The sequence below is a fragment of the Pithys albifrons genome, chromosome 7 (genome assembly GCF_047495875.1).
Source record: "Pithys albifrons albifrons isolate INPA30051 chromosome 7, PitAlb_v1, whole genome shotgun sequence".
NCBI classification, from domain to species: Eukaryota; Metazoa; Chordata; class Aves; order Passeriformes; family Thamnophilidae; genus Pithys; species Pithys albifrons.
The window spans coordinates 20,246,246-20,272,705 of record NC_092464.1 but is presented as its reverse complement, the minus strand read 5'-3'; the positions used below and the strand labels follow the sequence as shown (position 1 = coordinate 20,272,705).

At 39.9% G+C, this 26,460-nt stretch overlaps 1 protein-coding gene and 1 long non-coding RNA gene across 3 annotated transcripts in view; one reads left to right on the top strand and one right to left on the bottom strand.

Annotated features, from left to right (window-relative positions):
• Positions 1–2,798: 2,798 nt before the first annotated feature.
• On the bottom strand, positions 2,799–19,275 carry LOC139674085 (uncharacterized). Its single transcript, XR_011698272.1, has 3 exons — positions 19,193–19,275; positions 16,463–16,587; positions 2,799–3,328 (listed from the first exon to the last, which is right to left on the bottom strand). It is a non-coding gene; the product is annotated as an uncharacterized lncRNA (long non-coding RNA).
• A 619-nt stretch (positions 19,276–19,894) lies between these two features.
• Positions 19,895–26,460, top strand: part of PLXDC2 (plexin domain containing 2) — a 246,037-nt gene continuing 239,471 nt past the window's right edge. For both annotated transcript variants that reach the window (XR_011698271.1, XM_071560208.1), the window contains exon 1: positions 19,895–20,393. Coding sequence is in view for 1 of the 2 variants with exons in the window: in XM_071560208.1 (XP_071416309.1) it covers positions 20,285–20,393 (109 nt within the window). In the remaining variant the exon portion in view is untranslated. The remainder of the gene's footprint in view (positions 20,394–26,460) is intronic.

Here is a 26,460-nt window from a genome sequence, read left to right as displayed (position 1 = left end):
ACAGGGAGAAATGAGCACAGATTATTCATGGGAATTCTTTAATCTTCTATGTAATTATGTGATCATTCCCAGAACAAAGACTTTGGTTGCTCATAACAGGAGGAAAAAGTCAGTTCACACTCACCATAATGATTAGCATATAGCTATGAAAACAAAAACCCCCTGATAATCTAGTGCTTTAATTTTTTCTGTGTATTTTGAAAGTTTGGGATACCAAGCCTAAATAATTTAAAGTTATTTATAAGTAACTCTTTTTTTGCTCAAAAAAGCTCTATTTTCCTTTTGTTCTTCACTTTAGCCTTTAATTTTGAGCCCTACTTTTTCAAGTGATTCATTTTTATTTTTTTCAACCACTTTATGAAGTCATAGACTGTAAACCAATATTATTCTATGACAAGTATTTTCCAATACATATATATGTTAATTTATAAAGATTTAGTCAACATTATTATGGTTTTTATATCTAAGAGTACAATTGACTGAGCACTAACATATAGTTATGTTAGAAATATGCTACGCCAAGAGCATTAACGTTAGTAATCTCTTTGGTATTCACACACACACTTTAGCCAGAAGTGAACATTAATAAACACTACATTACAGTTTGTCTCTGATGTAACTGTGTATCACAGCTACTTTAGTAATTAAACTATTCAATGTGATTCATGTGAATTTGTCATGGAATGCATAATGATTTGCATCTTTTTGTAAAAGGGGTCTGTATCCATTGTAACAGCATGATTAATCATGTTGCAAATTGAAGACTTAAGTAGGACTCTCAGGGTTATGCACTGCCTCGACCTTAAATGCAAAATGCAAAATACCAACACAAAGCAAATCAAAAGGATAAAGAAACATACACCTAGAAGTATACTCCTAGATATATAGTCCTGTACCAATTTAGAATACCAAGAATATAAAAAGGATTAAATTACTCTGCAGTTTAGCAGTCTTAGCCTGCAGGAGGTTTCTCTGGACACTCTTGAGAAAATATTGTGGCCAAAGATCATTAGGTTGAAAAGTTCTGGTAGCACATGTAACTTCCTTTGTATATCTTACCAATCAAGGATATTTTAAAAAAGTGTTATTTCTGCACTTTAGCAACACTTTAAATGCTAATTTCAAAGACTCTAAATCTGCCTGATTTATTAGCTTTGTGAACTTTCTCTTGAACATCTGTCTCTCCCAGGTAAAGATTTGACAGGCTGTATTAGTACATTTGGATTTAGTCTCATTTTACTTTCCTGTTTGTGTGACTTTGTGTTTCACTTTAAATTTTCTACTAAGAAGTAGATGCAAGGAAGATCCTATTCAGTTCAACTTGACAAAACAGCCTATGATTATATATGGAGTGGACCAGTGAGAGGCAAGGGAGAGAAATAATGTCAGTAAATATTCAACATACTTGGTATATAGTAATAGAGATATTTTCATATTTCTATGCTTTTAGTGATCCACTTCCTGCTTAAAGATAAAAATCAAAGAGTAAGCTAACATGCTGCTTCTCCTAGTTCACTATAAATGATCCTAAGAAAATTAAGTGAAGCATTTAACTGTGGGGAATCGATCAAAATTTTAGTTTTGCAGTAGCAGTGGGGATTCTTGAAAAAATCTCCAACAGAAGTTTTTTGAACATAATGTCTCCTATAAGTAGAGATATGTGGGCTCACTCTTTATACTTAGCTTGTCATCCTCCTGTAAATATAAATTAAACTCACCACCTCGTGCATTCTTTCAAAGCTCTCTGGAAATAAAACTGAAATGTGGGTGGTATCCAGTGCAGACCATACACAGATTGTTGTACAATTTTTTGTCTCAAAATGAAAAGATAATTGTGCAATCAGAGAATAGTTTGGGTAGGAAGAGACCTTTAAAGGTCATCTAGTCCAACTCCCTTGCAAGGATCAGGGATCTCTTCAAGTAGATCATGTTGTTTGGAGGTCCCTCCAACCTGACCTTGAATGTTTCCAGGGTTGGGGTATCAATCATCCCTCTGGAAAACCTGTACCAGTGTGTTACCACATTAATCTTATTTTTTTTACCTTATGTGCAATCTAAATCTATCCTGTTTTAGTTTTAAACCTTTACCCCTTATTCTATTGCTACAGGCATTACTAAAATATTTGTCCCCATCATTCTTATAGGCCCCTGTAATACTGAAAAGCTCAATGACGTCTCCACAGAGCCTTCTCTTCGCTAGGCTGAACAACCACAACTCAGTTTTTCTCATAGGAGAGATATTCCATCCCTCTGAGCATTTTTGTGGCCCTCCTCTGGACCCACTCCAGCAAGCCCATGTCTTTCCTGTGCTGAGCACTCTGCAAATATGACTATTTTCCAGAGTCTTGCAAGAGAAAATATAAAATCTTTCAATGAAGTGGTTGCAGAGATAGCTTTGATTTCTTTTACCATGGAATTGATTAATCAAGTTTCACACATCTGTTATTTAAAACTAAGCTGAGCTTGAATTATATTCAATTAAATAATTTAAATTAATCAAATTAGTTATACATAAAAACATTAATCATACATCTATATACAAACACACATGCTAGCTGCTATGAGGAAAGGCAGGCAAAACATGTATATCTCTGGACCTCTGCATCCTTAGGGAACTGTCTGTGCTTTTGACTAGACTTTTCCTATGTCAATGGTCTGTTTATTTCAGCCTTTGATCTTTCATATTTTTCAGCTTTTCAATCTTTATATCTGCCTTTTTATCCTTTTCTTTCCTATCTTTTCTCACTGGTCATTCAACCCTTCACTTATTCTCTTTTCTACATGAAAAGGAAAAAGACTTTTGATGAAATGGGTGATTTTTTTCTAATCATGCTGGTTAAGTTACACTTATCCTCTATACTGTCTCTAACTTATATACTGGATTGCAAATTCCTCAAGGCTTTCTTGGTCCTCAGGCACTACCACACTAATTATCATCAATAATGTCACCTGATTTTCAAGAGTTTCAATTGCCTGTAAATCTGCCTGAAGACAATGGGAACTGCAGTCCTGGGACCTCAAGAAATTCCAGACACACTCAGAATCTCTTATTTAATAGCAAAATTTGGATCAAAACTCTTAACTTCAGGTACCTTCATTTTAATGGTTTACATAATCACTTATAATTCGCTTTATCTTTGTTTTATTTCTCACTGAACAGACTTGCATCATTAGTTCAAATAATTTTTAGACAGTTCAAAACCATTGTGTAGGAACTGAACCTGAAATGTATCATCGCAGGTGTTTGAAGCATCACTTTTCTTCTCCATTACCTTACGCAACCTTGTGTAATAGGTGCTGCAAACGTCCGGTTTGAGTGAATACACCCCTGGGAAGGAACACAAAGCACATGGTGGAGAGGGATAGTTCATTGCAAACAAGTAATGCTCTTCCATCTGGCATACAACATAGTAACCATAAAGCAATAAGACAGACAAGTCTTTACTTGATTTTTTTTTTGTTGTTTCAGTTTGAATTTGCAATATGAGCAATGCACTTAGTTTTCCCTCATATGTGACATGGTTCTGGAGCTCATTTATCTACTACATTTTGCACTTGCACAAAGACTGCCCCAGTTGCCTATAAACCAACTGTCATTAGTTAGTAGGATTAGATACAATTTTTAATTCTTCTAGACAGAGAAGATCTTAGGCTTCAATGTTACGTTGATCAAGTTGAAAAACTTTGAGTCCCGTTGAAAGACCCTTGGTACCACCAACAGTATCTGGTAAAACATGGGGAGAAAGCAACAAGTGACCCTGATATTAACTCAACTGGTTAGTGCATGGTGCTAATAGTGCCAGGGTTGTGGGTTCAATCACTGTACAGGCCATTCACTTCAGAGCTGGACCCAGTGTTCCTTAAGGGCCCCTTGCAACTCTGAATATTCTGTGTGGATATTCTGTGTGATTCTGTGTGGAAATCTGAAGAATGGTGCAAAACAAGCAGTCTGTATGTTTGGTGCATAGGTACTGTAATTATTGACTGTAGAGCTTTTGTGTGTCCAATGACAAGAACATAAAAGAATGAAGAATTTGCAATTATGAATAATTTTCAAACATATATAATAACTTACCAATATGGCTTAGGAAAATGGTGTCTTCTCTAGAACAACAAAATATGTAGGGTTTTGTCTGTTTAACAGGTTACACTCAAATCCTCTGTAAATTTTAATTTAGAAAGGAAAGGCGTGCCCTGTCTGAAATTATATACTTGTTAGCAGATTCTTCTTTCCTGAATAAAACGGTTGTTGTTCACACAGAGGAAAATGACAAGTATCTCTATATTTTGTAGCTTATCAGAAATGTCCCAATTCTCTTTTTTGGGAGGGGTGTCAAAGAGTTTCTTCAGGGAATTTTTCTCACCCTACCAACACAAAGGTTTTGACAGTTGAAGTGGCGGGACTGAGAGAAAAGGAGTGGTTGATGGCTCCAGATTCCAGCTGAATGGAGGGGTGGAGGTGAGAAAACAGACTCAATGCACCTGGGAGGAGGGAAGGCTTTTCCTGGGTGTTGGCTTCATTTCATTTGGGGCAGCTGCTGGGAGAGAACCACTGTTTTGCTAAGGTAGTAAGAGCTCCTTCTGGCTTTGCTCTTCACCTCTCCTCCCACTCAGAGAGAGAGAGAGAAACAGGAGGGTCACAGCTGCTTTGGCACACGCTGCAGACCTCTTTTTCTGGGGACCGACTTTGACTGCAAGGGGATTTGTGGGAATTACCACCACTCCTCAACTCCCAGCATTTCCTTCTTTTGAACAAAGGGCAAGGAGACAGAGAGAGAGAGTCTGCTCTTCCCCCCACAGGAAAGGCTACATCCTGTGCCATGTGAGTCATACACCCCCCTTGCCTCTCTGGGAAAAGACAGAATTCACCTTGCAGCCAGCCAAGGTGTGACATTGACACTGTCCATAAATATAATTGCACCAGGAGGAACCTACAGGTTTGGGGGATTGCTTGTTGGTTTGTTTTTTTTTTGGTGCTGGGGGAGTAGTTTGTTCTGGTCTGTTCATAGTTATACCTATATCTATATATAGTAGTTAAGAACAGTTATCCTCTTATATACATTTTCTAATTAAAGTTTTGTTTTTTCTAAATTTAATAGGGGGTGATGTGGTTATTGAGGAGGAATCCTCTCCTCTGTTCTTGGTAAACATTTTGGTTTCCCTTACACTAAGGCAGGGGGTAAACCTCAAATGGGGTTGCCATTAGAGAGACTCAGATGACTTTGTGGAGGAATGTATCCAGTAAAATAAAAGATTAGTTGGTTGCTTGCTTGCTTTTGGGAGACACATGGTTTGCAGACCCTGGAATGGGGACGGATGATTTTGGTTTTGGGTTTAATCTATTAAAATGGCCTAATATCTTTGAAACTACACCCAAAAGACCAGCAGTGTTCTAGAGATCTACAATACCATACTATGTAAAAATTTGCTTAATGAGTGTTTTAAGTAGCTAATTCAAATTCCTCAAGAATCTTAGAGATAAGAAAAGAAATAGCCCACTTAGGAGAAATTCTTTCATTTTCCCATTATTCTCTATGTTAGCTTCAAGTTTTGTGGCACATTCTGACCTTAACAATATGTGAATAGTGAGCATACATTGATAATGTCTACCTTATATTAAAAATTATAGACTACAGACTTGAAGTGCATCACAAAAGTACTTCATGCCACTTTTCCATTTATATTATGTTTTAAAAAGTAAATATGTTAAGGAGGACTCAAGAACAGACTTACAGGAGGAGCCTGTATAACAAGACATTTTGTCCTTCTCTGACACCCACGTGACACATTTAGTACCCTGTCAGCGATATAAATCACACAAGACAGCCTTTTCTAGATAACAAAGAAGTATTACTATTCTCTTAAAGCTGTACATTTTTTTGGTGATAGTACTTGCTACTTTATGCAGCAGTCAATAGAACTCTGTATCAAAATAGATTATTGTGTAAGCAGAAAGCAAACGGGCAAGATTTCAATTGCAAAACTGCTTCAGCTGCAGTACAGACACAACAATACTTGCTTTCAATAGCTAAGGGAGAAAACCAGATTAATAGACATACCAGTCAAATTGCTGTAACTTCCAATCCAATAGAACAATGGCAAACTGCCCAAAGGAAATGCCCAAAATATTTGATCTCAGCCATGTTGAAGGACAGTGCATTGCACACTGAGAACTTTTAACCTTAACAATCATGACTAAATTTAAAAAGAAAGAAAACTGTCATTACTGCTGAAAATATCATGTCTGGAAGAAACATTTAGGCACTGATGTTTTTAGGACCTAATCTGTCTGTAAATATTTAACAGCTCCCTATGAAAATATTCCATTAAAATGTCCTTAGAATCTAAACTGTAAATAAATTTTAGTTTTCATATTTGCATAATATATGACTATCTTATGTTCTTGTTTAGGTACTTTATGCATTCTATTAAAATGTTTTATAAAATATGTACTTTAATTATATTCAGTACTGTGTGTTAAATTTAAAGAGTAGCCTAATTAAAAAAACCCACAACAGTTCTTTAAAGTTGTTTTCTGTTAATCTTTGTTATGGCATAACATTTTCTAGATCATTTTTTGATGGAAGTAAAGCTGTTGCTTTTAAACATTAACAGCATCCACTAAAGAAAAAAAAAAAGAGCAAAAATAGATCCTGAAGTAACCTGCAACATGTAATTACATATTCAGTGACCCAGTTTGTAGGGTACTTCTGCATACCATGTTTGGGATTGATCAAAATAGAACAGGTGTACTGGTTCTGAAGCTAACACAAGGATGCCAGTGATTTGCCTTATCAAGGCTTCCTTCAATCACATTACAAGAAAGTATATAGTTTGTGCTTCATTTTAAACATGTCAGTCATTCCAGTGCAATGCCATCAAAGCCAAGGTTATACAAATGGTTTAAGATGAACAGTGGTCACAGTTGTTTCGTTATTTTGTATATGATTAATGCCATCATAAGTTACCAAAAACTCTGTTTAGAAAATACATCATATACTAGTTGATTATTACACAATATGAATGATCATGGATACTCTCTGGTAGGACTAATTTTGTATCAAAAGGTCTTATATAGTAAGACTACCAAAACAAATATGTTGTCAGAAACATAAATTTCTGAACAGTTCTTATATTATTAAATGAAAATGGAGCTTTTAATTTTTTTATTTTTTAAAAAGAAAATGTTCAATTCATTGTTTTCCTCTATTTCATCTCAAAACTCTTTCTTCAAGTCCCTCTTTCCCAAAAGAAACCAGCTCCGTATTGTCACACTGCACTGGAACCTCAGGGCCAAGCCAGATCCTGCTGTCAGTTGTAGCAATAAAGCCATTAGGGAATGACAGCCCTAGGGAGGCATCACCTGAAATAAGAAGAACAGAATCTTGCCTTCTGTGTCTGTGGGGATGTTTGGTTTTACTTGAATAGCTTTTAAGGCACGGTTTACATTTTTTGGCTGATGTGTAATAAAACACTTTTACTGTGGTTGGTTTCATTTTCAAAGCTTTAAAAAAATCAATTTGTTCCTTTGCACTCAGTGTATTGGAGTTGAAAACCATAATGTACTGTTACTTCAGGGTCACTGCATAACTTCTGTTGACCTTCTTGCCCATGAATATTTTCTGGAGTTTATTGCTACAATTTGCTTCCTGGATTATTTATATATAAACGTACTTTTCTAGTTCTTAAGTAACCACTATTAGAGTCTTTAAGAACAATGATTAATTTTAGGGCAAAACCAATTTACTACATGCAAGAGCACAAAATCCATGAGACACTTCTTATGAATACCCAGGTTCTCCCCTTTGTACTGATGAGATTTTGAGAGGGTTGTGACAGATGCGAATGTTTGAGAGGCACGATGTGCAATGGGGAAAGAAAAAAGCACAGCACATAGAGTGAATAGGACACTAACAAGTACTATTCTGTCCTTTGAGTCAATTGAGTTAAACACCTGCTATTGTTTATCACAGCTTCTTCAACCAGGAGGAGGAAGATAAGGATGGTACCAAAATCCTTGTTAAGTTTTGGCAAACCCTTTGACAAATTACCAGAAATATTAAACATCTTTTAGCATGAAGAGGTCTTTAAGAGCTAATGAAAAGACTGTGAGTGGATTGGAGAGTCGAGTTAGAGGCAAATCAGGATTTCTGTTGTAACTGTCCAGGAAATTGTTGGCCATTAGAGTTGTATCTTTACAGGCAGCCATTAGCAGAGCTGAGATCAGCCCATTGCCCTGTTTATTTCTGTTGTTAAATGCTGGTATCTAGATTCTTTGACAGACAGACATATTATTATGGTTACTGCAAGATAACTAAGTAATAAATTTCTGAGTATGTGTCTATATTCATCTAATAATCTCTTATGCCATGGTAAAAACACAAGAAGCTGTTTTGTGTAAAGAGTTCTAATACCTCACTCCAGTTAGAAAAAAAATATTTTTATATCAATACAATATACATAATGGATGAAATGCCAGTGTTTCCCTCACTGTTATCCAGTTTGTATGCTCTGTAACAGTATTTCTTATGATGCTGGTATCTCTGTGTTTTACAGGTTATAGCAATATAATGATGCAACATTAGTCACACTGCCAACTCTCACTCTACTTATCAAACCAACCTTTAGATAACTTCCAGATGGGACATGACAGCGGGTAATACATTATCCTCTTTGCTGGTTCTTTTGTCTTCTGAACAAAGGATTTAATAGAAATTGTTAAGCTGATTCAAGACGTAGCAGTTAGGACTAGCATTTTGAAAATGGTTTTTCCATACTTGAATGGAATGAATGAGCCCCTTCTACTTTCTTTAGGGAGAATGGGTAATGTGTGGAAAGTGAGATGAATAATGACAAGATTTAGTAGAGGAAAACTGCTGTAGAGAGAGATAATTGTAGGTAACAAATAAAAAAATCCAAAGCAAGGAAGATGAATACAACCTGAAGAAGGTGGGAGAAATGTTTTAATAATCCTGTTCTTTGTGTGAAAATAATAAGAGAAAAAAAGCATAAAATCAAGACATCCTTAGCATATGACCTGCAGCTTCAAAGACTGCAGGATGTCCAGATTCTGAAGTGTGGGAACAGCATCTATTGCAGGGTTCACCTTACTGAGCTGGTGTCAGACCTCACAGCCTCACCTGCCTAAACTAAGAGGGAGGAATCTGCTTTCCTAGTGGCTTGGAAAAAGCCAGTGATACAGTAGGAACCAAGTCCCATTCTTCTGAATTAAAAGCTCATGCTGTAACTTCTGGCTCTGTTTCCACTCATACTAAGAAGTCCCTCCCATCTGCTTGAGAACTTTGATAAATCAGACTAGTGAGACTACTTGAAACTATAACTTTTTCCACTAATATTGAGGAGCATATTCACCCTTACCTCCCATATATTAACTATGCTGTCTTTCAATTACAATTGTATCACATTTTGCAGGAATTAGAAAAATGGTATTTGGAGAACATGTTTTCTAGATTTGCGTGTAAAAAGTAAGACAAAGGAAATTGATGTAGGGTAGTAGAAGGTAAGAGAATGTATATACACTAAATCTTATTCAAATCCAACTTTTAAACTTGGAAAATAGTTACCATGTTATAAAGAAATATAAAATTTCAGCATATTTTCTTATTTTGTTGTGATTTCAAAGATTCAAGCAGATTTAATGTCTTGAAAATTAAGTTTATCAGATGAGAAAAGAAGGAAGGGCAGCATGTTAGACCGGCTTCCTCTTTGAAAATCAGTATCTGTCAACAAACCACAACTGTCAAAAAGTAGGAAAGGGACTTAGAAATCTCTCATCCTTCCATGCTTCCATATGCCATTTACACAGACTCTTTTTAATTTTCTTGTCTTTTATTATGTTGCTGCCAAAATAAAAGTTGGATTTAAATGGGTCTGTCCAGACAGAAAGTGAACACAACACAAGGTGCTAATTAAAAATTTTCCCAAGTTCAAATGACAAAAATATTAGCTCTCAACACTCTTGCTACGAAAGAAGCCTGGTCTCATATTTTCTAGCAGACAGGAGCGTACATATTTGCATTGTAACTCCCCCACCCTGCCCTTTCCCTCACAAATCAGTTTTGTAAAACCCTCCAGGATTTAGTCATGCCAGCTGAAGTATTTTATCTGATAGTTTTCAACAAAAGTAAATGTGTAACATATTAGACTTTGCTCATTTATTTTCATGAAAGCACAAATGACATATTTTAAAGGCTGGATAGCACTAGGGAAACAGCCATTTTCTGATTGTGACCTGCATAATCATTTCACCTGCTGAAAGGCTGCAGTCAAGTCTGTAACTCTCACAGGGGTGTTCTGGAGATGTGCTGTGAAATCCAGCCATGTATTGCCACTGTATTTCAGATCCTCAGATGTTTTGAACTGACATAACACTCTTGGACATCCAAGTATTTTAGTTCACACAATCTGAAGACTGTGCTCAGGTATCTTAACCAGGCAGGACTTTTGTGCCTGATGTCAGGATGGACTTCTGACATTGATTTCCAGGAGGTGCTTTTCTTCAGTCATACAAGAAAGTAAAAACATTCTACAATTGTTATAGTGAACTAGAACAGACAAAAAATCAGGAGGCCCAAGTCAGTTGTATATGCCTTTTTTTTTCTCCCTAGACAGCAATTTGCTCTTATTTTATACACACTGACTCAGTTGTCCAACTTCAGTAAATTACCTTATAAGTGTTGAATAAAACACTGAATTTAGAAAAATATGCTGTTCTGCTGTTATATTTCCTAAAAAAATAAACAAGCACACAAAAATGCAGATGTATCCAAAATCTCAAATCATAATTTATAAAAAAAAAAAGGAAAAAAGGCAGTTACTGCTCTTTCTGTCCTGGTTTTGGCTGGAACAGAGTTAATTTTTTTCTGAGTAGGTGGTAAAATGCTGTGGTTTCTGGATTTAGTATGAGAATAATGTCAATAACACACTAGTGTTTTCATGGTGGTTATCAAGGTCTTTTCAGTGTCTCATGTTTGCTAGTGAGGAGAGGCACAAAAAGCTGTGAGGAAGCTCAGCTGGTATAACTGACCCAAAATGGCCCAGGGGATATCCCATACCATAGATCGTCATGCCCATTTTATAAACTGAAGGAGCTGGCTGGGAGGAGCTCATCACCATTTGGGGGCGGTCTGGGTATTGGTCAGGAGGTGGTAAGCAATTTTACTGTGCATTACTTGTTTCTGCTGGATTTCATTACTCTCACTCTTCTTCTTATTGTTGTTGTTGCTTTGATTCAATTATTATATTGCTCTTATCTCAACCCACAAGGATTACCTTTTCTTTCTGATTCTTCCCTTCAGGGAGTGCATTAGGGGGAATAAGTGAATGGCTGCGTGGCACTTAATTGCCAACTGGGATTAAAACACAGAACTTTGAAAAACATTTGGGCAGAAGCACTATGCTGTCAACCCTCTAAAAAACAATTCACTTGAATGATAAAGAGAGTGTAAATCTTTGACATACTTACTTGCACAGTCTACAGTTTATAAGGTTCTTGCTTCAAAGCACTATTTTTCATGAGCAAAAAAAAAAAACAACTAAGAGAAATAGAAAAAATATAAAGGCAGAAAGAAATGGATGATGGATTATAAAGCCAAGAAGTTTATTTCTCAGAACATATTTTGACTCTTGACACTGACAGACCTGCATCCTTGAGATACATTCCTTAACATGTGGAAATTTATAGCTGCCAAAATACCTAATAAGATTAAGATAAAATCCTCAGATGGCGTGAAAAGGTATTACCTGTATGGACTTCTTATGTTATTACTGAAAGGAACATAAGAAAATTGGAGTGTTTGTAACATCTGCTTATTTGTTATTACCAAAGAGCTATTTGTTGCCAACACAGCAGCATAGTTTGAGAAACTGTGAGTTATGACTTCATGACATAAACAGATTTCATTTACCATTATCATGTGTCATCTGTCCTTAAAAATTCACTAAATGCTTTCAAATTTAAAATTTATCCTCTTCTTCCTTTTGTTTGGAGCAGTCAAACACTGTCAGTTAAAGATGCTATTTTTGCTTTATAAAAGTAAATGCAGCAATATCAAACATTGCCTGGTCTTCTGTCTGGGATTTAATGTGTTCTTCAATTAGCATTAATTAAATAGCCTTTCTGTAAGTGTTAATATTTTCAAGACTCTTAAATGAGAAGTATTAACTGTAAATGCATGCTATCAAACTCCTTAATCTCTAGGTCCATGCTAAAGTCTACATAATGACCATATGGACCTTGCACATCTGTCAGATTTATTACTGTTAATGAAAGCAGGTTTTTATCCTGAACCACCTTATCATCCTGCATCTTTCAATACTATTAGACACTTGCAGTATCACAAAACAAAGCAGTGTAAATAGGGTCATACTGAGGTAAACATGTTAAGTGTGTTGAATTGTTGCAGTTGAGTTTAAAAGAGGATGTAATCATCTCTTTCCACTGTCTAGACATTTGAAAGGGTTGTCAGGACTACAGCTACAGCTTACCGAGCATCTGCTTTTGCTCCACAGGGAGAGCTAAATCTTTGAGATCAAAGTCTCACAAAAAACACTTAGCTGGAGTGCATTTCTGACATGAAAAATCATCAAATAAGTGCTACCCTTGACTGGATAGTTGCTTACTATTTCTCATTAGGCATGCAGCCAGGCTTCATGGTGCATGTGGAACCCACAAAGAATCCTATCTCAATGTTTATATAGCGACTATGGTGGTAGTTAGGACCAATGTGCAGGGGCAAATTACAGGGAATCCTTACTGACGAGAGGAGTGGAAGCTGTCAGAGAGCAGAACTTACTGTTTGGGGCAAACCGGTTGCCTGGCAGGTGAGTACACCTACCTTTGCATAAAATAATGCTTGTGTTTCTGAGAGACAGAAACTACTACAGAAACCTTTTCAATCTGCAATATCCAAGTAGGGACCACTTCAAAACAAGATAAAGGGAGGTATTCATCTGCTTCAGCATCCAACTGCTCCCTGAGAGTTCTCTTCTTGAATACTTCTCAGCAAAGGAAGGATTGCTACAGTGGCTGCAAGGAAGTAAAATTGCTAGGTTATGCTCTTCTTTGAAGATATATCCCCTCCTTAAGCCTTCTATCTGCATGTCACAGTGGCATTTTGCACATCAACAGTGCGCTCTTAGACATTGAATGTTTATAGTGCATTTGAAGATCCATCACATTCGCGGGAAATATGATAAGAGGAAACTAAGACAATACAGCTTCTAAGTAACTGTACTTGTAATTTCTTTTTAGGAAGATAAGAACTGTACTGACAAAAGTAATGTCTGTCTGACTTCATTCTCTGCCTGAACAGGCTGTTGCCTCTGTGACCAGTTTAACTGCCTAGGTTAAACTTGCCTACCTTGGTGTAGTTCTGAAATGCCCACACTGGGGTTGCAGGTTGCTGGCATGCTTTTGAAGCAGGTTTCTGGGTTTGCAGCCCATCAGATATGACATCTGTGCCTAGAGACATAGGAGGGAGGAAGCCCAAGTTCTGTACTGCATAGTCCTCATGTTGTAAAGGAGGCAGTTGTTCAACAGTATTATTTCTTCCAAGTGTTGAATTGAAGAAAAAGCACCATATCTGAACAGCATCTTAACATGTTGCACAGTCTTGATGCCCATAATGGACCAAGACTGGGCAATCCAAGCAACAGAGGTCTTCCTGGCCACAAACTGCTAGAGCAATCTGTGGTGTGGTTTCACATGCAAGCAAATTCAGAAAGGTAAATTGGCAACATGCTGATGGATGTGCATTGTTATATTGCTGGGGCCACTGTGCAAAAATGTGGTAGTGCAAGACTTAATTCCCAAATTTTTACTACTTATTGCAGCTGCCCCTTTCCCCCACAACCATCATTAACACCAAGCACTGACTCTCTACAGGTCAGTGTCACAGCTGCTCCTGTGACTGTTGTCTCGGATAAGCACTTGTTAAAATCATTCTAGCATTAAAGTTTGCCCAGGCTTGGTGACCTAAAACCTAATCCCAACCCAATTACTTTTTGTAACACCAGTCCTAACCCCAGTCTGCCTTCCCCCGCTGTGCTCAGCAGCAGATTTCATTCTTTGGTCTCAACTGATTAAAAAAGTTAACTCTACTCACAAATGTATGGGCCATAGTAATTGCTCAGGCCCTCATACTAGCTCCAGATCATGAGGAAGAAAGGACTTTATGGGGAATTGTTTGATGTACTTCTGCAGATTCTAATAAAGATTATTTTCTTGGGAAATGTATCCAGTGAAAAGCTATGTTTGAAGTTGATTTGATTCTAATTGTAGCTGAAGATTTTTGCTCTGTTTAAAAACTTCCCTCAGCTTTCTTTAAATTGACTATTTCAGTGACTACTGGTACCAACACGTCCATTCTGAATATTGTCCTGTGCTGAGCCCCACTACCCTGGCTAAACAAGACCTAACGGCTTAATCTGCAACCATTCCTCTCCTTAGCACATCCCACTTTCCCTGTAGCCATTCAAGATAAAAGGCTTGGGTGTTATGTATGTATAGTTCATCACACAAAAGTTTCTGTCCACGTATGATAAGGTTTCCATTAAAGCAATAGTGAAATGTCACTGGCAAAACCGTGTTTATTATCTCTCACTTAAATTTCCATGCTTGCTTTTTCTTCTGTGTCACCCTTTAGCCTCTCTCTTTCAGTTCTCCCATGGCTATAATTTAGCCTGATGGCCAGCAGTACACTGAAATACTAACTTCTCTGTCAAACTTGGCCCTGCCACAAGCATTCAGGAAGCCTTCTAGTTCTTTGACTCACTTGAGGTCACAACCTTCACAATCACGGTCACTCAGGGTCACACAGTTCCACTCACACTCATGGTCACTCGGGGTCTTCTTCACTCAGGGTCAAAACCACAGCCTTTACTGGAGTTGCAAGGTTCAAGTGTGGGACTTGAAACTCTCAAGCTTTGTTTTGAGCTTTGCTGCCTTGTGGTTTTCAAAGTTGAGTAACATCCTTGTAGCTCCCAATCACAAACAGTCAGAGACATTGTTTGGTGCAGCGTTGCTTTTGCCTCTGTCAGTGTTGTTGTAAAGGCAGATTCATTGAAAGAATACGTTTGAAGCATCTTGAGTCCAAATAACTGAACTTCAGCTGGAACTTTTTGGTTTCTCATTTTGAAAGGATGTTCCTTTTCAAAAATTATTCCATTCTTTTAAAATCATTACAGAGCTCAAATAAGAATCAAAACTGGTTTGGATTAAACTTTTTGTTTAGCCTCAAATTTTATTATTTTTTTCATGCTGACTTGCTTCCTGAAATATTTCTCTTTAATTTTTTCCCTTCCTCAATTTACCAGTGAACCACTATATCTCTGGGTGAGATAATGAGACTGAGTTCCAGTTTCTACATCACAGTGTCTACCACTCCATGAATCTGAACTCTCTTTACCCCAACAAAACCTCTCCCTAACCACGCATCATGGCATAGGCATAAGGCAGTACATGTGGGAGGTTTGCAGTCCTGCTGTCCTAGAGATAAGCAGAAAGCTTCACTGAACAAAGAATTAAGCACACAGCTTTTAGAGCCACAGTGCAGACATATTCTAATTAACCACAATTATGCTAAATCATGTATTTGCATAAAGCACCTTGTAGAGAGTTACAGGGAATTTAACAGAAGCCTACTAGATGTGACTCAACCAGAAAGGGAACCTCAGTGCTTTCCCTGGGAAGTCAAGCTGAGTGGTGAGACTAAGGGGAAGCAGGGAAGAAACAAGGGCTTGCCGAAGAGTGCAGTGCAGATTCTCTGGAAAGTTATTTCCCTATTTAACAAGGAAACTGCCTCCTTGCCTTATACTTGACATTAGTTTTGCAAGGCCCTTTAGTGATTCAACTAAAATGCTGTGCTACTCTTTTGAACTGACAAAGTCAAAGACAGCTGCCAGCTGGGCAGCACTCTAAGTTCATAGATCTAACACCTCTCTTCGACAATACTAAACCTACTGTCTCAGCCAAATTCCCAACAGCTATACTAATCACCTTCTTGAGTCCTAGTCAATGCAGAGCTCCAAAGGGAGGGAGGTGAATCTCAGTGGCAGACACCATCCCGGAGATTAAAGGCTATGTGCAGTATCAATCTGTGATACTCATAACATCAAGCTGTGGACTACTTGTTCCATAAGAGTCCCACACTCAATTTTGAGCCTGTGGGGACTTATCCTCACAGATCAAGTATTATTTACAGCTCTAAAATTATTTAGATCTTTTTCTCTCTGAATTTGGGAAAGTAGGTTATTTGTTAGACACTGCTCAGTGGCAGCAGAAGATATTGATGGTTGTAGTCTATTTATTAATATGCAGACACAATCCTCTGCAGAACAACACCAAGTGTAAGTTCACTCAACAGGAAAACTCACTTAATTTTTTTCTTGGCAGAGAATAGAGATATATTCTCCCATCTCAGGGATGCTGCAATTTACCTACCAGTTTCTTTTTCCCAAACTAAGCAGAGGTATCCTCCCCTGACTTCTCAAATCCAAAGGCAGATATTGTTCCAGGCTGGCACTGGATGCTTACAGAAGTGCAGTTGAGAGGTACCTCTCTTGTACCTATTAAAGCAGAATAGATAACAACGTGTTAGATGAGACAGAGAAATACTAAAAACTATGCTTTCCATAATCACATTGCAATAAGGCCAGAAATCATGTAGCTCAAAAAGCCTATGTTGATACAAAAAGAAAATAGGAAAATGGGGGGTGGGGGTGGGGGGGAAGGCAAATTCTTAAATGAGTATGTAAATGAGAGTGAGCACTTGTGAGCAGTGTGAGAGTAGAGCACAATGAACAGGGAGAATCTTCCCACCCTTCTTTCCTGAGTGATTGATGTTATAATCAGGGATGCTGGAGCTACACAGGAAGAGAAATTATAAGGCCATATTCTTGACTGGTGAAAATGGAAGTGGTCTCATTGATTTCTATGGAACCACTGCTGTTTATGCCACTGCAAGATATATACCTAAGAGAGGTGAGATAATGTGCAAGCATGGCTAAGATAAAAGCACCTAAGAGTAATGAAAATTTATCACAGGCACTGTGTTCTGAGTAAAAACAGCTCATCACCTCAGAAAGCCTCCAAGAAGTTATTCTTTCAATTTCACTTGCGCTTTAGAAGTAACAATGAATACATATAGTTCTCTGTTGTGAATGCTTTTCCAGCAATGACAGGTTGTAATTAATCACTGTGTAAGAGTCATTATTAGCTTTCATTTCAGGCTTTTTCTCAGAGCAATAAAAAGTTTTGCCTGTGCTTTTACACACAATTATACTAAGATACAGCTATGCCCTGATTATGTTTTATAATACATGGCACAATGCATACAGCCTTCCTCGGAGGGCACAGTTGGATTTTTTCTGGGAAGCACGAGAGGTAGTGAACGCAGTGACTGTGTGCTAACCTTGGAGAGGGCACACCACAGAACTGTCCCACAGCTGACCAGAGCAATGCAAATTAGGACTGTGAGACCTAGTATGTTGCTGGTACTTTTATTTGCAACTGCATGCTTCAGTTGTCTATTGCCAATCCTTTCCTTTCTTCAGCATGCAAAGTTTTTGTAGTACAAGTATGAAGAGTACAAATCTGAAACTATCATACTCTCTAAGACTGAGAAGTAGAGAGCAAATGAAGGAGCATTTGACTTGCCCTCTTTTATGCTTTTCTATACTACAGATAAGAGGCTTGAAGCATTATTATTTATTTTAGCATCATGTAAAATTTTTTTCTCAAATCATTCAAGTCTTTTGTATTTTAAGATTTATTATAACTTTAAGATTTTAGGATTTATTATAACTTTACAATAATCTAATCTTTATTATAATTTTTAAAATGACAAAAGCAGACGAAACAGATTTTGAAGGTTTTCCAGATCTTAGCATTCTCATTGTCATCTAACAGTATTGTTGAAAAAAGGCAGAGAAAGAGGCAGTCCTTCTTTAAGACCACCTCTCTATCTCTTCCAGTAAAGGCTAGAAGTTCAATAGCCTGCTCAGGAACTTCAACAAAACTTTGAGTAAACTGGGCAAGCTGACCAATTGTCAAGGAAAAAATGGTATTCCAATAGCATGAAGAAGCCTTCATCTCCAATTTTGTTTAAGAAAGGGCAACAGTTTCAATAATAATCTGATCAAATCTGTACAAAAACCTGTGGCATAATCCAGATCACCTGGTATACAAAGTAATAACACTCCCTGTGTTCCCACAGATTTAATTCCTGCTGCGTACAATCTTCAGCACTGTCTACTCTTAGAAAATATGTTCTGTGGTTATTTTAAGCAATACTTGGACTGCTTTTTGTTTTGTTTTGGGGTATGTGTAAAAAGGTTGGACTAAAAGGGCCCACTATAAACTGAGAAGTATAAACCTTATTGGTAATATCATCCAGTGTCCTATCTGAATATACATTGAAAAGATTTTGCAAATTTCTGCTTATACTTCAAATATACTTCTTAAACCCACAGGTGTTATACTTTGATTTACACATAAGTACACCAATGATTAAAGAGCAAGACAATTATAAAGGAGCTGATGAATTCTTAATCTCAGGAACAGAGGTAAATTAAAGACAACAGTCTCGTTAATGGTTGTTCTTTTGTGATTAAGTATTAGTTATCTGCTATGTTTGACATTCTGTAGACCTATTTATTTGATTAATTTAATTGTCGTCCTAATTAATTTAATTATTTTGTAGCAAGTGCTGGGAAGCTGGTGCATTCATGGTTCTCTACATGTTGCTCAGCTGATTACCACCGCCAGAGTTTGCTGAACTGGTAAAAAGCTGCCACCCTGTCCCTGGTGCCCCTTTCGCTTGTCTGGGTTTGACTGATGTGCCCTCTGCTCGCTTCTGCCTCCGCACCGTTGTTCACAGATTAATGTGGGGGATGGGATTATTCACGGTGCGTTTAATTAAGCATGCAGGTATTTTTTTTCAGGGGAGAACCCCTCGTCATCGCACTTTTGATGTGAAGAGTGCACATAACTCTTCAGTTTGCGAACACAAAAAGAAAATTAAAGGCGGAGGGGAGTGGGGGTGTGATGTGCAAGGAGGCTGCATTTCCCTCAAAGCACAGGGAAAATATGGGGAAAGAGGGGGAACAGAGAAGGGCTTGGGGTTTTGGTGTGTTATTGCAGTTGTTCTCCGCGAAACCGACGCACGTCTACCTAGCAACTTTTGGACGAGCAGGCGGCGTTGGGCCGGGCTTTCTCCATCCCGCGGGGCTCCGGGGCTCTCCGTGCCGCCCGCCCTCCTCCCCCGCACACGCTGGGCAGCCCCGCTGGCTCCAGCCTTCGCCGTGCACTGGAGGCTGGGGGAGCCGCGCTGTGCCAGGTGCCTGGGCAGGCAGCGCCTCCCGGGACCTCCGTGCGGAGCGCGGCCAGCGCAACCCGCGCAGCAGCCCCCGCAGCTCTCCGAGAGAGACGGCGAAACCCCGGCGCCTGCGCCCCACCGCGCTCTGCGGAGGGGGCGGGGGACAGAGCGAGGCGGCGGCCGGGTCCCGGCTCCAGGCGAGCCCCCTGCCCGCACTTGCGCGGCGGCGGGAGCGCTCGGCGGCGGGGAGCACGGAGCGGGCCGGGGGAGCGCTCGCCCCACGCGGCTGCCCTCGGCCCCGCACCGGCACCTCCGACCGCGATAAACCGCCCCGAAAGAGAAGGAGAACTTGTTCGTCCGCCCCCGCCTGCCTCCCCGCCGCCGGCGCATCTTCTCCCGCGGCGTATCCGGGTCCTGCTCCCCACCACGGGCTCAGGGCCGGTCCGCTGGCTCCGGCTGGAACGTTTCCTCCTCTCGTTTCGCCCGGAGGGTTTTTTTCCGTAGTAGTATACCGAGGAGAGGCTCCGGCCGTCAGGCACCCTGCCTCACCCTGCGGGGGAAGGGAGCTGGGTGGGGGTAAGCCAGGAAGGGAGGATCTCAGTGGCTCTCCTAAAATCTATCAGCAGGCTGCGAAGAGGGAAGAGTTTGGCACTTCGCAGTGAGGCTGGGCTTGTTTTCCCTAGTGGTGATGCCGCTGGACTGAGAGCGGCGCGGCGGTGCAAGTTAGAGGGACGGAGCCCCCCCTTTCCACCGCCCCCCAGCCCCGGTCCAGCGCCTCCAGCCCCGGCGGTTCCTCTCTGCCGCCCCACTGCATGACCGCTGCTCCGGGGACAGGGTGGCTCGGCGCCTGCTAGGGCTGCTCTCCGCCGCCCTCCGGACTTCCCCACCACCGACAAGGAGCGGCGCGTACCCCGCACCCGGAGAGTTGTGTCGGCGGGCTCCGTGCTATGGCGAGGCTGCGGAGGAGCAAACTAGCCGCTGGATTTCTATTACTTTTCCAGTGTCTGAGCGAGCGCTGCCAGCTCGCCGGCGGGGAGACGCCGAGGCAGAGTCGCGGTAAGCGAGGCCGGTACCTGCCGAGCGGGGCCGGCGGGGGCAGCGCGGCCGGGCCAGGGTCGGGGGGTAGGGCTGACTCTCCGCAGCACCTCGCGGTGTGGGCTCCGCTGGCAGCTCCACGGGCCGCCCACCCGGAGAGGGCAAACGCCGTTCCGGGGCTGACTCCCCCCCTTCCGAGGGAGGCCTGGGGTCTCGGCTTCTCACCATTCCCTGCCCGCGGCTTCTCCAGAAAGAGCTCTCCATGACTTCATTTTTATTGTAATGGGAATTCAGGACTCTCCTCGTTTAATGAATCTGGCCCGCGATCCCCGGGAGCCGGTGCTGTTCCCCTCCCCAGCCCCTTCGCGAGGTCCCCGCAGCCTCTTTCTCGGCCGCGTACGAGACGCGAGGGGCTCACTGAAGCTCCGGGAAGGGAGGGACGGAGACAGCCCCGACAGCCTCCCCCACCTACCTCCCGCGGCGGGGCCCCGCTGCTCTCCCGGCAGCGAGCCTTGGAGGGCAGGCAAAGTTTCCCTGCAGATCCTGCCTGGGAGAGCTAGCAGGCACTCTCCTCCCCCGCGGAAGTCAGTAGCTTGCAGCCTTTCCTGGAAACCGGGTATTGAGAGAAGGAGCAAGATAATGAAAGAAGCCCACCCGGGGCTATAGGACCTGATCGTTAGGAGCGAGAGGCTTGCTCTGTTGACTAAGTTTTCTTGTGAAGTACTGGGCTCCTCTTGTCAGTCCTCCTCAGAGACACCTGTTAATGCGTGACGCAGAGCACCTGTAGTGCTTTCTCTTGGGCCACTGTTTCCCACAGCATGGGGTTCTCTTTTGATCACTAAAGCCTTCTGTACTCTGAATTCCTGCTCTGTGGAGGGGAAAGCTGCTACAGGAAGCTTGACATGTTTGTGGATAGTGAGAAAAGTCGTGGGGTTTGTGTCTCAGAGGACCTAGCTGTAGCAGCTTCTGCTTTACAGGTATTTTCTAAAGCTGTGCTTGTATATTCGAAACACTGACCAGATTATTATCAGATGAAACACGCTCACTGGCTTCCCTGGTGAACAGAACTGCCTATTCTTCCTTTTCTTAAAGGTTTGATGTAAATGTGAAAAGTTTTGTGGTCAGTGTAACTGACGCGAACAAGAGTCTGGGTAGTGGTAGTTTGGGGTTTTTTATTTTTTTTTTAATGTCCAGTGAGATTATGTGCTAGACAGAGCAGGATTTTCATAGGTGGGGCCTACCACTGAGTTTTGGAATTGTTAAATGACAGGGTAGCTCAGCAGGTTCCCAGGGCTCATGTGTCACTTGGGGCCAAAGAGAAAAGCCAGGAGGAGACTTTTCATGTACTGCTGCAAACCTCGGCTGTAGCCAACAAATGTTGATATTTGCTAACATTAGTTATAAGGGGATAAAGGGTGGTGGTGAGATTGGAATAAGGGAATTACTATGTTGTGAACTTAGCTCACAAACTTTATTATCTTCCAGCCATTGTATCCACACAGTAAGATGTTAGTGCTGACTAAATCATATACAGTTTATCAGTGGGCAAATAAACACCACACATCACTGATTTAGACTATTAAGTTGTAGTAGTCATCGATGTCTGCACCAGGAGGTGCTAAATAGAAGGTATACCAATGGATTGCTTATCCGTAAATCATTTAATAATGTCTTATATCTTCCTGAATGGGATATAAAGTATGAGTTTTTAATCAGGCAAGTACTATTTTGGTAATTAATACAGTGTGAATAAAATAAGCCAAGGAATTGTTTTCTTGTTTTAGTAAGATAGGCAATCTGATGTCAGTTTTGACAGCTAGGTGTTTATAATTTTGACATTTTTTCTGTTCCTTATGCTTAAAAAATCTTTATTGTGACAGTAAAAATTAAATGTCAGTTACAGAATCAGAGTTTTATTTCCTGTTTTTATTTGTTTGTAATACTGCTGATCTTTGGAAAAAGAAATGCAGCGAGAAATTGTGTCTAATCAGTGAGAAGAGGATAATTATGTAAAGCCCGAAATTCAACTTCTTGAGTCAAAATGAAAAGTGATGCTTCGAAGTTTGACAGTATTTAGCACCTACTGTATCCCTTTAGGTCGGCTCAGACATAACCTTTAAAGAATTAAAGAATAGATGTTTGAAGTAACTAGAAATTCTTAATGGGAAGCTGTTTTGACATCTCCTTAGAATACTCAGTAACAAAACACCTTATTCAACGTACATGGAACAACAGTATCAAGATATGGAAACATTTAGTAAGCTCTGGCAGAGCTGGAGCCGGGGGAATTTCAGAGGATGCTTCCAACAGCGTATGCTCTGATATCAACAGAGATTGAAAAAAATGCAAAGGTCTTTTTTGCCAGCTTCTCAGAGTTACCTTGCTGGGTAAATTCATATTGGACCAATTCAAGGGAAATAATTTTCTAGCCATGCTGAAATTTTCTGGCTCTCTCTAGGGGATTTTAAAAACCAAATTTTTGTGGCCGGGATGCGAGGCTGCACTGGACGCAGCGGTGCTGCCCCCGCCAGAGGGCGCAGCGGCGGCTGCGCCAGGTGAGGCTCCTCTCTAGGATCCATCTATCCATCCCTCCGTTCTCCCCTTGGCCCGGGCATAATTTCGCTTTTGCTGTAAAAAATGCTATAAATCCAGGATAGAAGTTCTTAGACACAAGGTTTGTATCCGTGTGTGTTTTACAGTAGCGAAACTCAGTATGACATGAATTTAGTGAAGTGAAGCAGACAGTCTCCTGGAAGCTCAGAGAACAATTAAGGCTTACAGTTATATAAGTAAAGGCTCCCTGTTGAAATGTTGCCACAAGAAGTCTTGAAAGTGTTATGTTCTTTTGCAAATATCATCACTCAGAATTGGGAGGCTGTTACTGTAGTTTTTATTCTGTCAAAGCATGTTCCAGAACCCTGATATAATTTATATTCATTGGACAGCTGCTGTCTCCAGGCATCAGCATTCGAAGGGGGGTAGAATTATTTTTATGGCATAAATTGCTATTAGGGAGTGTTTATCTGGCATTTATCTACTGCTGACGTAGTAATGTTTTGTATATTTCCTGAGCTTTACTATGTTTAAAAACAAAAAAAACACCAAAAACCAAAACACCAAACAAACCACAACTGAATCAAACTTTCATCATTACACATTAGAACCTTCTGCTTTTATCTTAGAAGTATCAAAAGGAATACAGAATTAGCTAACATGTATATCAGATTTGTGTTTTCTGTTTGCATTCAGATTGTGGGGTTTTCTGTGCATGATATGCAAACAGGGACAATTAGGTTAGTGACAAATGTCCTAGTGACATTTGAGAGCAAATCTCATTTACATATTATATATATTTTAAAGATTCCCTCCAAAGAAGTAATTTTTTTTTAACTTTCTTCCTGGTGTTTTTTTTTTTTTTTTTGTTGGTTGGTTGGTTGGTGGTTTTGTTTTTAGTTTAGGGATGTTTTGTTTTGTTTCGTTTGTTTTTTGGTTTTGTTTTTTTTAATGCTTTTTGTCATTTCTTCTGAAATAGTGGTTTGGAATACTGCTAGTAAATAATGGGTAAATTAAGACTATAATAAGGTTGACTTAGGTCTTTAATTCAGTTTTACAGAAACTCATTTCCACAGATTTGGAGTAAGATCAATACTCATAGTTCATTCAAGGTTTAAATATCCCTTGGGGAAAGCAGTGTTTTTGTTTGGCTGTAAATATTCCTCTTCAGAGTTTACATCGTCATGCAGCCACTTAAAACCCAGTAAATACTTGACTCAGATTCTAGGTTTGGTTGACACTTAATTTGGAATTGATGATAAATAACAGGGGAACTAGCTTTCTACTCTGTAAGCTAATGTAGTAAATGGTCTTTATAATCTGAAAAGTTCTTTTTTTCTTGTCAACAATTTATTAGCAATGCATACAGACCTTTTAGAGCAATTTTTTTTGACAACTTCTACTGCCTTGCTAACTACCAATTTCCTCTAAAAAAATTCAGTTCAGAAGGGCTATTTCCCTTCCAGGAAAAGAATCCCAAGACTATGAAGGAGGCAGACAAGGAAATTCATAATGTCAGGAGATAAGAGAAACCCCCTAAGGAAAATAGTCACAGACCTTAACATTTGTCATTTTTGACATGTTTTTGGTTGAGCAATGCTGCAGGTCCCTACACCTGCACAGACCTCAGGAGACAGAGGTTTGGACCTGAAACTTGTGTTTCCTGCGGGACTACTGTGCTGCAATGCCTGGAAAGTTGCTTTGCTTTGAATTGTGCCAAAGACAACTATCACACAAGAAACATGCTCTGTTGAACCTACTTGTTTTTTCTACAAAGAAGATAAAAAAAATCTTATTAAAAGAAATAAAAATAAAAGCATCATTTGACCCTGTTTTTATAAAGTCACTGTGGTTTCATTGCACTGTCTGAAGTACTGAGCAGTTCTGCTTGAAAGCACTGGAAAAAAGGAAAGCTCTTTAGCAGTACCAGTTTCAAAACTTACCAAGGCTGCAGTCTCTTAGACTGAGAACACAGCTGGGGTCACTGGTATTTTGAATCCTCAGTGTGGTTCATGCTTCCTAAGAAAAACGAATACCATGGGAATTTGAGGCAGCAGTGCTTAAGGTAAGCCTCTGTTGGAGGCTGTCTACAGAGGAGGAAAAAAAGTTAATTTGATGGGAGCATTTATAATCCAGTACAAGGAAATACTGCAAGCTTGCCAGCAGTGTGGAATTATACCCAACTATTAGGTTTGATGAGGATTGAACTTGGGAGCATTAATGCAGTGCAATTGGCAGATGTCATACTTAATAAATTGGAGAATCACTTAGTCACAGCAGAAACTGAAGAACCTGTGAGTTTTCTTTCTATGGATAAGTATAGAGAAAGGCCATGCTAAGTGTAAATGGGGTTTGGTTTTGTTTGTGGCTTCCTGAAAATGAGCATAAAACGTTGCCCTGAAGTAATATTTGTGAGTGCTGGGTGCTGTGTCTTCATCATGGAACAGTTCCTCTGCTTTCTCCTCTTTTCTTGTTTTTCAGCCAACCAATAAACATAGCTGCAGTTAGAACTCCTTGCTGTCAACATTGAGCAATCAGTTGTGCTAAGTATCTATAAATTCTAGAGAGAACATGTTCATATTCCTCAACCAAAAGGCAGTGAGTGCATTGGCGTCTGTTTTCAAGGTGGATTTGCCTGGCCTTCTTAAACAGGCAAATGGAGAAGGTTTTGAGGCCATCTCCAGTGTCAGGCCTGGTACTTGAGTTGAATACACAATTTCAGAAGTAGCAAACATCACGACGGGAATGTAAGGATTAATATGAAGATAGATACAAGACAAGATATCACAAGAATGATGCATGTGCTCTACTCGACAGTGGTAAGATCCCAAAAGGAATATTACCTTCAGTTTCAAGCACTGCATTTAAGAAATATGTGTACTAATAGAGGACTGCTATGTGAAGGAAAGAACACTGCTATAGAGAATAAAACTGAGATGACATGGTAACAACTTAAAGTGTGTAAGAGACTTCCACGAGGGAAGGGATAACTTGTCCTCAGCAAGAACTAATGACAGAAGTAGCAGCAAGGCGGAGTTCTAAATGATAAAGCTAGGGGAGCAGATTTTCTATGAGTGGTCTTCATCATTGAAACAGGTTAGATAAACATATGTCCAAAATGTCATTATATCCAAAAAGGCAGCTGTTCCTGCCTTGGAGCAAATGGCTGGACAAGGTGACCTTTCAAGGTCTCACCAGCTATCTGGAATCATTCTGTGTGGATAGCTTTAAGTACACAGAGGTTCACCTTGAATTCTGCAGCTAGATAAAACGCAAGTATGAATTCTGGTACTTTCTTAGCTTGAGGCCTCTGTCTCATTTCTCCATGATATATGTGGCTTTAATGTGATTTTAACATACATTTTCTGTGGCTGAAGACAAGGTAAAGACATTTAAAATGCTGCTTTAGTTATCATTTTTATGAAATAACACTTTTAAAATCAGATTTTGTTCTTACTTGTTTAGAACTTTTACCTTTTAATATGAACATTGTCTAGGTTCCATTATAAGCAAATACTTTATTTTCTTTAAGATA